Genomic DNA, 12,544 nt, shown 5'->3' on the forward strand with positions numbered 1-12,544 from the left:
GAAGATTCTCTCAAGTAATTCTGGACGGGAACATACTCGAGAAGGGAATGAAGATTCTCTCAAGTAATTCTGGACGGGAACATACGCAAAATATCAGAAATGGATACGAAGAGATTGATCCCCTCCCCTCCCCCTCAAGGAAATATGAGCGACCACAGTGGGAGTCGAACCCACGACCTTTTGATCCGAAGTCAAACGCGCTAATCCACTGCGCTATGCGGTCCGATGAAGCATGGTTTTCAAATTTTTGTATATGTTAAATGGGTACTATCGTTTCACACCCTCAAAGAAGAAAAAAATTAATCTGATGACTGATATGACCTTTCTTTTTTCATGCACTTATAATAATCTTTTAAATTTTTCTATTTAGAAATTCTTTATTTTCATGTGTCTCACACTCTCTATCCGGAATTTGATATTTTTCCTCCCATTAATGAGGATTTTTTTATGCTCATTTTAAATTATTATATAACCTTTTGATAGTGAAATATAGGAGACCAATAAAAAAATAATTTAAATCTTGCTCACATAGATATTAAAATATTTGATTTCTATTCCTGAGATATTTAAAACGAATGCAAAATTCTATACCACAGTCTCAAGTGATTATTTAAACATATCAATTAAAGATGATAACTGATTTAAATGGTAAAATCTCTTAAAACAGTATAAGAAGTGCGGGGAGCAAGGTTTGGATCTCCCTTAAATGATAAAGTATTAAGTTGTAATTTTTTTTTAATGCACGAAATTAATTTTAATGTATCACTCGTATGCTTATCTGAAATTTCGAAGAAACCCCATGAATTTGCTTCTGTAATTTATTATATCCATAGCTGCAATTGCGACTTTAATTTGTCCTTTTCAGAAAAATCATTACTTTTAAGAGGCCTCAATAAAATTAGCCAAATCTCGAACTTCTATTGTTTCTGCGTCCAAACACACAGAATACCCTTCACCATTTTTTTTTTTAATCTTTTTCTGAAAATCTCCGATCGATGATTTAAAAGGAAAAAAAATAGAAAATTACACATATAAGAAGGAAAGAGAACAAAAATAGTTTTAGAGCTTCATTTTGGAGGCCATGTGGTGCGTAGATTGGTGGAATCATTAAGGGTACTTTAGTCTGCTCACTCATAACTTTGGCTAAAATAATAAAAAAGTACAAGAATTATTAGTTTTCATAAATAGAACACAATAAATTAGAAATTTCTCCAGAAAGACCCCTTCACAGCCTCGGTCGGTCACCCCCTTAAAAACCTCGGAAATTAGACTCACTTTTCCCCAAATTATCCAAAGGCCCCAAAATCTAGGGTTTTCTTCGTTCTGCAAACCCCAACTCCTCGCAGGTAAAAGCTTCTCTTCTCTCGCGCTACTATTACCCACTAGGTTTTTAAGTTTTAACTCGTTCTTTTTTAAAGAAAATTCTCGCTTTTTTTTTTCTCTTGCAATTACTAATTGCATGTAAAAAAAAAATCAAAATTTTTACCACTTATGTAAACTCCCCCTCTGGTGACTCGATACTGTTTAATGTACTATTAATTCTTGAAATAATTTAACCATGTAATGAATTTTATTAGTATACTCTCATGTTCAATTTGTAGATTGGTGGGTTTTTGCTAAAATGTTTCAAAAGTTAATGGATTTTGTGATTCAATGAATGTTTGTTTGGTTGACTTTGATAGTGAACTTTTTTTGGCTGACCTGCTGTGGGGATCTGCTGACCCTTATGGTGTTTACCTTCATCTTTATCTGGAAATTGGGTATAGTGATTGTATGCATTCTATTTCGTCGCTGGATTTGGTAATCTATGAGTTGTGGTTGATTGAAATTGTTTTTTTTTTGGTTTGTATCCTTGTTTGTATACTGAGTTGTGGCCTTTAGTTATGCCCTTGGCTAGTGTGCATGTGCCTGTCTTTTTGATAAACAGGTTCGTTATGTTTTAACATGCTAACATTGATGATCTTAGAGATGGGGAATAATACAGTAAAATCTTGCTAATTGTGGTCCGGGGTTTGATTCTTCAGTGCTGAAAACCTGCAGGAAAAGCCGTGTGTTTCCTGCCTTTCAAAGATCATAAGGTTCAAGGAGGGCCCCAGTTTCAAACTCCAGTTCACTAAGGCTCCATTTGGCAGCTACTCTAAAATAAAAGCTCTAGTTTTAAAATAAAAGTTCAATAATAATTTTGAGAATGGTAATAAATATATTATAGGATTTCATTAAAAAAATGTGAAATAAAATCACTTTAGCTTCCAAAATGCAGCTGCAACTGCAAGCCTGCAAGTATTTACCAAAAGCATTAGAGTTGTAGCTTTAAAGCCACAACACCCCCCTTAACTTTAAGTTATTTCGTTTCTTACACTAAATTTAGTGATTTATTATAATTTAATTTGATGTGGTGTGACTTCAAGTTTTGTACAACTGTTGGCATCCTTGCCTGTGGTATTGTTGGTTGTCAAGCTTTATATTGAGAAACATAGTTACTACTATAAGCTTTGATTTTTATGGTCGAGCGGCTACTAAGATTTTACTTTTCAGTTCCCAGAAAAAGTACTCACGACCAACAATAATAAATGTGTCATCATTTGCATAATTTAGTAGTTCCATCTGTCCTGAGTTTTATGTTTGAAGTAATTCAATATTATTTAATTTGGGTGTTGATGTCCTGCTGAAATTCGATCCTTTCATTTATGAATGTCAACATCATTTAGAACTTCCTCGTTGGAATATTCTTCAATAGTGATCATAAAATGAAACTGTGTTTGTCTTCACATGTCTTTACATTGTAATTATTGTACTCAGCATGTCAATTTTGTTGTTAGTATTATGGAATAGCTTAGTCCAAGAATCAGTTTTTTATGATAGAAGTAAAATATAACTGGATAATTGTAGAACATCTTTTTCTATGTAACATGCATCTCTTCTGGTTGTTGATGTGAATTTCAGAAGTTGTTTGCAATGGGGAAGGGAAAGCTTATTCTAATCTGCCAGTCTGGTGGTGAATTTGTAACGAAAGATGATGGATCCTTATCTTATGATGGAGGAGAGGCAAATGCCGTAGCTATTAATCCAGAAACCCATTTTGGTGATCTCAAGTTAAAATTAGCCGAGCTCTTAAACCTGGAATATAAATCGTTGTCTGTCAAGTATTTTCTTCCAGGAAACAAGCAGACTCTCATCACCATATGCAATGACAAGGACTTAAAAAGGATGTTTGATTTTCATGAAGGCTCAGTGACGGCAGATGTCTTTGTTATAGGAACATCGGGTTTTGATCGTGAAGCCTTTGCCATCGAAACTGGCAGGTATTTAATCTATTTTTATGTGCATCTTACTTTGGGTAGCATAGTTGCTCTTATGAAATTAATTATTTATTATTCAGTATTTTGTTGAAATGCATTGCTTAACTAATTGGGATACATAGGAATTTTCTTTGTTGGTGCTTTGATGAGAAAAGTTGATGTATTGTTAAATTTGTCCTTTCTTTTGGTATGGTGATGATAGTGCATCTCAGTTTTACTGTGACCTGTAGTGATTGATGGTTTGTTGGTGGCTAGAGGAATTGCACTATTTTTATAGCATTGATTCATATTAGTTGTCGTTTGCAGGGCAAGTGGGATAAAACTAGCTGAAACTGTGTCTCCGTCTAAGGCGTCTAAAGCACTTGTTACAACTGATCCTGTATCAACACCTGCTGGACCTAGTGCGGCTAATCTTACTCCCAATAGTCTTGCTGACCCTGCTGATGGAACTGCTCACAGCCCAATTACATATGATGTGAGTGCTACTCCTGCAGATACTGTTAAGAAGCGAAGGCGTGCAGCCTCCAGGAAGAACAGTACCGATGCTCCTACTGCTGCAGTCACTAAAACTGTTCGGAAGACAAAAAAGATGGCACCTCGGAGAAAACGTATGCGCAAGGACTATCTCACTGAATCAGATGATGACATGGAGGAGGAACGCGATACTAGTGCTGGGCTAGATGGGACCAATGGTGCTTTAGATGTTGCTTCTGAGTTCAATAATTTATCTCCAGAAGAAATGGTGGCCATGTGGAAAGATAGTATAACTGGAGTTGGCCAGGAATTCAAAAGCGTGATTGAATTTCGTGATGCACTGCAAAGATTTTCAATTGCACATCGTTTTAGGTACAAGTTTAAAAAGAATGAAACTAGTCGTGCAAGTGGAATGTGTGCAGCTGAAGGCTGTTCTTGGAGCTTCTATGCATCTTGGGTTCCATCTGAACGTGTCTTTAAGATTAAAAAAATGAACGAAACGCATACATGTGGAGAATCTTCCAAGACTGCCCACCCAACTAAGAACTGGTTGGTGAGCATTATAAAGGACAAGTTACGAGAAAGCCCTCATCACAAACCAAAGGAAATTTCTAAAAGTATTCTTAGAGATTTTGGGGTTACATTGAATTACTCCCAAGTTTATCGTGGAATTGAAGGTGCCAGAGAACAACTTCAAGGTTCATATAAAGAGGCATATAACCAGTTGCCTTGGTTTTGTGATAAGCTGTTGGAAGCAAATCCCGGTAGTTTTATAAAGCTTTTGATTGACAATGACAAAAAATTTCAGCGCCTGTTTATATCCTTTGATGCCTCAATACACGGTTTCCAGAATGGTTGTCGACCACTTCTTTTCCTGGATTCTACATCTCTAAGGTCTAAATACCATGAGATTTTGTTGACGGCCACTGCACTTGATGGGGATGATTGTATTTTCCCAGTTGCATTTGCTATAGTTGATACTGAGAATGACGACATTTGGAATTGGTTTCTGGAGGAGTTGAGATCTGCAGTGTCAAGTTCTCGATCTATAACTTTTGTCTCTGATAAACAGAAGGGGTTAATGGAATCTGTGCTTAAAATATTTGAGAATGCTCACCATGGGTACTCCATATATCACCTGCTGGATAATTTCATGAAAAACTTGAAGGGTCCATTTCATGGAGAAGGGAAAGGTTCTTTGCCTGTCAATTTTCTTGCTGCTGCCTGTGCGGCCCGACTTGACAGTTTTAGGATGTCTGCCGAGCAAGTCAAAAAGGTCTCCTCAAATGCTTTTGATTGGATGATGCAGATTGCACCAGAGTATTGGACAAATGCAGCTTTCAAGGGCGAGAGTTATCAGCATATTACATTTGATATTGCAGAGTCGTATGCTAACTGGATTGAGGAAGTGTGGGAGCTACCCCTCATACAGAAACTAGAAAGGCTTCTGTGTAAGATGACAGAGATGATAAATAATCGTCGAATGAATTCAAGTGGGTGGTTTACAAAACTTATTCCATCAAGAGAGCAACTAGTAAAGGATGCAAGTAGAAGAGCACATTATCTAAAGGTTTTGTTCTCTTCTGATACCTTATTTGAGGTTCAAGGTGATTCTACGCATGTCGTTGATATGAATAAAAGAGACTGTAGCTGTCTGGTGTGGAAAGCAACTGGGCTTCCTTGCCATCATGCTATTGCTGTCTTTAATTCCACAGGCAGGAATGTGTATGATTACTGTTCGAGTTACTTCACTGTTGATAGCTATCGCTCGACGTACTCCAAGTCCATCAACCTAGTTGAAGCCATTTTCAAGCCTCCTGCTAAAGAAAAAGCTTCTGTGGAAGAAGCTGAGCAGGTACTTCCTCCATCCTCCACCCGAACACCAACAACCCATCAGAAGAGAAGACGGAAAATTCTGGGCATAGAGCATAGAACAGTTACTTGCACCAAGTGCAAGGGTATAGGGCATAATAAACTTTCATGCAAGGAAACCTCTTAGATCCTTTATGCTTCATTCGAGTAGTATGTGTGGCAATGTACAAAACTTTAGAATAATTCCCGTCATGTTTTCGCTTTCCCCATGTACATCAGCTCTGTTAGTGTGCTGACTGCGTGAGTACTGAATCTTGTATTTATCTATTATGCCAGAATAGCTAGACTTCATTTAAGCCTGTGTTCAGACTATTTTCTAGGAATTGATTCCGGCAGTTTTTTACTTGTCAGATTCCTAAAATGGTTTCAGGTTATTTTTCCATTTCTGCGCAAGGCTTTAACATGCTCAGTGTAAAAGAAGACTACGAAAAAGGAATATGAGATGATAGATATTGTTGCTTTTTTCCCAAAATTTAATTTATCAATTACCCATTTCTCGTTGAATTCCAGAAATTCTAAGTTTTCTAGAAATAAAAACTTTTTATAAGTACGAAAATATTTGTAAACATGTAATTAGTTACACATGTGACTTCAATGTTCCTATACCCAAAATTGATTCATTCATTTGGCGTGATAGTGAGAATATTGTTTACAAAGTCGTTCATGAACTTGAACCGTATCTTTAAATCAGTATCATCTCCATTTTCGACGAAACATGTGAGCTGGGTTGAACCATTTATTTTCTAACGTTTAAAACAAGTGTAAAAACCAAAGCATATATACACAGTTGGACCATTATAGTACATATTATAAGGCAATTATCAAAATAAATAAATAAATAAACAAAACATAATAAACCGCAAAAATTTAAAGATAGCAAAGCACTTATTAAGTGTTTACAATACTCTTGACGGCTCTAAGATTTGTAAGACAATGCAAGGCCGAAATCCTGGTCTGTATTAACCAGTCAGCTCATATTACATAAACAGCCTATCTATTCATGTAAGCTTCCCATCTAAGTATGTTCTGTCTCTCTCTTAGATGATTAGAAGTATATCATAGATTTAGTTAATTTCAACATCTGTACATTCATTCTTGTACTCCTGAAGATTCGACCTGCGTCAGCGAGCCTAAACACAGTGGGCAGGGTGGGTCACGTATATCTTCAGCAGATGTTCTCTGCTCCAAGCAATCTGCATGATATACATGACCACAAACTAAAACAGCCACAGCATGTTGTTCACCAGAAGGTATTGTGCTTCCCATTCCAAGAAGATGTGATTTCCGTCTCAACAGCTTCTGACAGATCCCACATATGATTTTCACTGTATCAGGTGATGCAGCATTCGTTACCAAGGAACTGAATCTGATTCTCTCCGACCTGCTAAATGGTTTTTCCCTCTTCTCTGAAATGTTGGCAAAAAATAAAAATAAGACCCATGTGCGGAAAGCATTCCAACTTCCAAGAAGGATGTTAGAACACAGAAAATAATATGATTAGGTACTATCCAGAGTATGCATCCATAAATATGTCTTGTCCGTGAAATGACAAGATAGTTTCTTATGTAAGAAACCATGTTACCTGCGTGGCTTCCAGGCTCTGTGTTGCAATGACTAGCCAACTTGAAGGAGAGTCTCTCCTCACGTGAAGGAGGACCCTTCCCAAGAGAACTCGATCCGTTACCATGGTTACCTAAGTTTCTTCGAGAGTATTGGTGGCTATAGTGATGACGCGATCTTTTTAAGAATACAGAACGACCAAGATTATAGTGATGGTGGGCATTCAATAGCTTTACAGAATTATCAGTGATTTCCATTCCAGATGAGAAAGGCTTTAAGTCACTTGAATCAACGAACTGTGAAGGTTTCTACAGTTAAAAAAAAAAAAATCAGGTCACAACCATGATCCTGTTGGATATCAAGGATGCAAAGAAATAACTTGGATGCAGGTACTATTTTGTATAAAAAAACTAACCTGTTTTGATAATGCTTCTGTTCCTGATGAGCATGGAATGTTGTCTAAATTAAATAGGAGCAAAAGTTAGATCAGTCCAAAATTACACATTCTTGTCAAACACAACAAAACAACAATTGAACAAGCAGACCTAACAGCTTAAACTTCTGAATCCAGAAAGGGAAGCAAAATGCAATCACAGACAACACAAAAAGGATCTGCTAATGCAACAGGTGATATCATAAGAAATAGCAAACAAAATTTTAAGCCAAAGAAGAGCATACCAGATAAACGACCCACACTCACAAAAAGTCCCAATTTGAGTGCCAACTGATGTAGCATTTATCAATCGGATGGTAGAATAAAATAATAAGAAATTTTACATTCATCATTCAAGAGATGAGCAGCATGCAATATGGTGATTCAAGTTGGGACTCAAATATTGTTTGAAATTAAAATTCAGATAATATATTCAGTGCAATGAATTCACTATCACAGAAGAATCTTGTAAAGAATATTTCAGCTGGACTTAAAACAGAACTTGCTTATGTACTAAGTGGGGGAAACGAAAAAAAAGAAAAAAAAAAGAAAGATCTTTGGTACAGATGATCAATCTGTGATAATCAATTCCCAAAAATGTTGATCAACATACAAAAATAAATAAAACAGAGATAATAAAAAAATAATAAAAAAACCCTAACCCTACAATTTACTTTTATGGGTATAAAATTAAACTGCAATCAACGAAACCCAAAGTAGAAGTCTCAAAATTGAACTCAAATATAATTCCAAAATTGAAATTTGCGCCTTCTGTTCTTCTAATTGTCCACATTTTCTCGAAAACCAAACAGAACGGGGCAAACAAACTTCACAAATAAAAAAATTTAAAAAAAAAAGGTACCCGAAGAAGCAGGAGGGTCATTACTGTTATGGTGTTGATCAGCACCTCGCTTTCTCTTACCCATAATACTAATAATAAGAAGAAGAAAAAGAAATGAACAATTTTGCAAATGCAAAAGAATTAACGGCTGAGAAAATAAAGGGGAATCAAAGTGTACGGTTTTAGATTCTGCGTCTGTGGTGTTGCGGCGTTAAAGCAGCAGGCAGCGCGGAAAAGAGAAGATTAATTGATAAATTGATGAAATTGATTATGTACGGTCATTCATTTCTCTGGACACAAAAACGCACGCACACTGAAACTTAAGAAGGATGAGTTTCAGTTCACTGTTGCGAGAAAATAAAACGGACGAAGCAGGCGGCGTATGACTTGTCGTTTTAACTCTCCCCTACGTCGTTTTTTTGTCTTCCTTTATAGTTTACACGTGTTGGTATTTATTTTTAATAACTTTCCACCTCCCTCCTTTTTCTTTTTTTTTTTCTTTTGCCTGAACTACAATCAACGGATTACAATCAGATATTTACACTAACAAATATTCAAGAAATATCTACTTTATTTAGAGGGTGTTTATTTTTTTATCTGAAATTTGAATACACTTAAATTAGTCTGAATTTCGAATAAATCTAAATATCTGAATCTGAATAATATGTTTATTTTTTTATCTGAATCTCGAAAAATAAATATTAAGTTGTTTGTTTTTTCAATTGAAAAAGCTGAAAATATTACATTTGTATCCTTATTAAATTTGAATGTCAAATAAATAATATATTAAATACCATAATATTTTAACATTTATAAGTAAAACTATATTCAAGTGAATACATAATTATTTTAGAATTTTAATATATAAAATACCATAAATTTCAAAATTTATCGTATATAATATAAGAAAGAAAAAACAGGGATATTTTTATGTGGGGTAAATGTCTATGGGTGAATTTTGGGATAAACATGAAAAATAAATTATAAAACATGGATATTTTTTATATTAGTAAGTAATTGACTTAATTCAAATTTCTCCATTAAGTAAAAAGTCAAAAAAATTAGCTTATTTTATTAAGTCAAAATTATCTAAAAAGTCTCATTAAGTTATAAAAATAAACACATCTAATTAACTTAATTAATTAAGTTAAGTCACTTTAAGTCATTAAGTTAAAAAACAAACGTCACTTACACTTTAAAAAAACGTTAGATATTTATCCTCACAAATATTAAAGAGAAGTCTACTCCACTTATATCTCGAAAAGGAAAAAACCATCTCCACTCAATTATTTCATAATTAGAGAAAAAAATTAAATCCTTATATTACAATATAGGAACTCAAACTTATAAGAGTATAGATTTTACCACTCGGCCAAAGGTTGATCACCCTTATTTTTTAAGAAAACGCACCTCAATATTAGACTCTACCGGAGTCATATCATAATAAATTTGTTATTGATTTAAAACTTAGGACAATTTTATTATTAGTTCAATTTTAATAATTCTCTATCATTATTCTATTTTTTATAACCATATATATATATGTGTGTGTGTGTAATCATGAACAAAAAATACCCCTAAGCAACCTTGCTCCAAATTTCCTAGTCTAGTGCCCGCAACCATCTGCATGCAGCCAGAATTTTTAAACGTGAGCTAAACCGCCTTACATGCACTATTACTTTTACAGGATTAATTGTTTTTTTTTTAAATAGCTTTAAAAAAAAATTATAATGTTTTTTTATCACTACAATATTTCAAATTTCTAGCTTTAATAGCAATAAAAAAATAAATTGTTCCATTTTGTACTTGATGCATATGAAAGCACCTGATAATGTTTCAATATTTACATATTTTAAGAATGTTGAGACTGCTCAACAAGGGCGTCACGCATCATCATGGACGCTCAATAAACTTTTGAGTCATATCGAAATATTTTAAACAAAACATTCATGTTTTAAATTAGAATTATAAATGAAATAAAAAACAATTACTAATTTTTAATAGTTTCCCTATAGTGTATGTTAATTTTTGCTAATATAATATTAATCCCAATTTTCTTGCATTTAATTTGGAAATTTGAGATCTGTCACTAAAATTGAATTTTATAAAATAATTGACCTGTCACAATTAAAAAGAAAAGTAAGATAAAATAGTCCAAGTAATTTTTACGTAATTTTATATGACTGATCACAATTTTAAATTAAGTAAGATTAAAAAAATCCTACCCCATATATATAGAGACAGAGAGACACGCACACAAAAAAGATGAAGATGGCCCAAATTTCCTTCAGGGCTAATAATCAATAAAAAACAAATTTTGGACCAAAATAAAGTACTAACACGAACTTTCCTTTGCTCAAAATATAGCCAAAATTATGAATATGATTGAATAGTGATAAAAAAATTACAGAACTTCCCATCACTTTTGAGTAATTGAGTGTAACATCCATCAAGGTAATGAATCAAAAGCACTTCCGAAGCCCAAAATCGTCAATTACTGAGTACTTTTTAACACAAAGAGAACTCTTGTCCAAAAGCATCTGATCCCTCGTGCTTTCTTTGACACTTCAAAAAATGTCTTCATTATTTGTTTGTTTAATGTCGTTGTCAATTTCGAATTCGTCGTGCTCATCTCAATTCTTTTACTTTTTCTTCGACTTATTGGTCCTGCATCGGAAACACCTGGCATTTTGCATTGCCTTCGAATAATTCACTGGCGAATCTTTAAAGTGCGAACGTGTGATTGGAAGTAGTGCCGTGAAACAACTCTCCGAAGATTTTAAGAAAGTTAATTACTTCTTGATAGTCTATTAGTTTTAACTAATTAACATTCGTCTTCATTAATGACTTAAGTAATGTGTATTAGGTGATTACGATATTACGAGACAGGAGTCTAGGACCCATTTCTTGTGAAAAGGAAAATGCTAAATTTCATTTTCAAACAAAAAACATCACGATCAATCAATCTTTGACTTAGTGGGAGAATCATTATACTTACAAGGGATATTATCATTTTCCCACTAAAGGTATTCTGATACATCATGTCAGTATCATGATTTGGTAAAACTATCAATTTACCACCAAACGTGTAAACTGTTAGCATTTTCCCACCATTCCGTTAAAACTCAGTTAATATGTAACAGAAAATTCATTAAAAGTCAATTTTACCCCTAGAGCGTAAAAGACTATGTAATTAACTTTTTATGAATTTTGTAATTAAATCATCATTTGTTGTTCTTCATTCTTAAAGGACAAAAATTACCCTTTATAAATTTTATAAAATTGATCGTGTGGTGTTAGGTACTTCATAAATTAATTTAATTAATTTAATTTTTAAAGGACAAATTTATTTATTAAATTGACGAGCTAAAGACAATTTATTCTACTACTAAAACTCAATTTATGAAAGGGCCAAAAAAAAAAAAGAATGTGCAAAAGAAGCAATTTAATCTTTGAAATGATGATAATAATTTTACACAAAAAATTAAATAAATAAATTTGCCTTTTAAAAATTAAATAAATTAAATCAATTTATGAATTACCTAATACCACAAGGTCAATTTTACAAAATTCATAAAGGGTAATTTTTGTCCTTTAAGAAGGAAGAACAATAAATAATGATTTAATTACAAAGGTTAATTACATGGTCTTTTATGCTCTAGGGGTAAAATTGACCTTTTAGGAATTTTCCGTTACATATTAACTGAGTTTTAACGGAATGATGGGAAAATACTAACAGTTTAAATGTTTGGTGGTAAATTGATAGTTTTACCAAACCGTGGTACTGACATGATGTGTCAGAATACCTTTGGTGGGAAAATGATAATATCCATACTTACAATGTGTTAAAGTAAGGATTCTAGTCATTCATAAAAATACTGTGGGGGTTAGTTTCAGTCTTCTAGAGACATTATAATTAAGTGGAGACAAACAAACGTGTACGGAACAACCATAATATAAAACGAAACCTTTTTTTTTTTTTTATACTTTCTTTTGTCTTTCCAACTGAACAAAGAAAGTGAGGACTTTTAGTCTGTTTCTTCACTTATTTTTTTATTATCACAA

General features: G+C 33.6%; 2 protein-coding genes and 1 non-coding gene across 10 annotated transcripts; 1 reads left to right on the forward strand and 2 right to left on the reverse strand.

The window, feature by feature from the left end:
- Window positions 1-149: 149 nt before the first annotated feature.
- TRNAR-UCG (transfer RNA arginine (anticodon UCG)) lies at window positions 150-223 on the reverse strand. The gene has a single exon. It is a non-coding gene; the product is annotated as a tRNA-Arg (tRNA).
- A 959-nt stretch (window positions 224-1,182) lies between these two features.
- Window positions 1,183-5,988, forward strand: LOC102613847 (uncharacterized). Of its 7 annotated transcripts, none has more exons than XM_025097392.2 (4): window positions 1,202-1,346; window positions 2,041-2,137; window positions 2,944-3,302; window positions 3,606-5,988. In XM_025097392.2, the coding sequence occupies exons 3-4, from the start codon at window positions 2,956-2,958 to the stop codon at window positions 5,770-5,772; spliced, it is 2,514 nt and encodes an 837-aa protein (XP_024953160.1). In that variant the 5' UTR covers window positions 1,202-1,346; window positions 2,041-2,137; window positions 2,944-2,955; the 3' UTR covers window positions 5,773-5,988. The 7 variants fall into 7 exon arrangements, with proteins under 7 accessions (XP_006474393.1, XP_024953160.1, XP_052289488.1 ...); XM_052433528.1 differs by having other exon boundaries at window positions 1,244-1,346; window positions 2,025-2,137; XM_006474330.4 differs by lacking the exon at window positions 2,041-2,137 and having other exon boundaries at window positions 1,183-1,346.
- A 507-nt stretch (window positions 5,989-6,495) lies between these two features.
- On the reverse strand, window positions 6,496-8,851 carry LOC102612958 (uncharacterized). Of its 2 annotated transcripts, none has more exons than XM_006474327.4 (5): window positions 8,658-8,851; window positions 8,525-8,568; window positions 7,621-7,664; window positions 7,228-7,513; window positions 6,496-7,051 (listed from the first exon to the last, which is right to left on the reverse strand). In XM_006474327.4, exons 2-5 carry the CDS (start codon window positions 8,562-8,564, stop codon window positions 6,735-6,737), a joined length of 687 nt encoding a protein of 228 aa, XP_006474390.1. In that variant the 5' UTR covers window positions 8,565-8,568; window positions 8,658-8,851; the 3' UTR covers window positions 6,496-6,734. The 2 variants fall into 2 exon arrangements, with proteins under 2 accessions (XP_006474390.1, XP_006474388.1); XM_006474325.4 differs by having other exon boundaries at window positions 8,501-8,568; window positions 8,658-8,849.
- Between the last annotated feature and the right edge of the window lie 3,693 nt (window positions 8,852-12,544).

Source organism: Citrus sinensis, chromosome 9 (genome assembly GCF_022201045.2).
Source record: "Citrus sinensis cultivar Valencia sweet orange chromosome 9, DVS_A1.0, whole genome shotgun sequence".
NCBI classification, from domain to species: domain Eukaryota; kingdom Viridiplantae; phylum Streptophyta; class Magnoliopsida; order Sapindales; family Rutaceae; genus Citrus; species Citrus sinensis.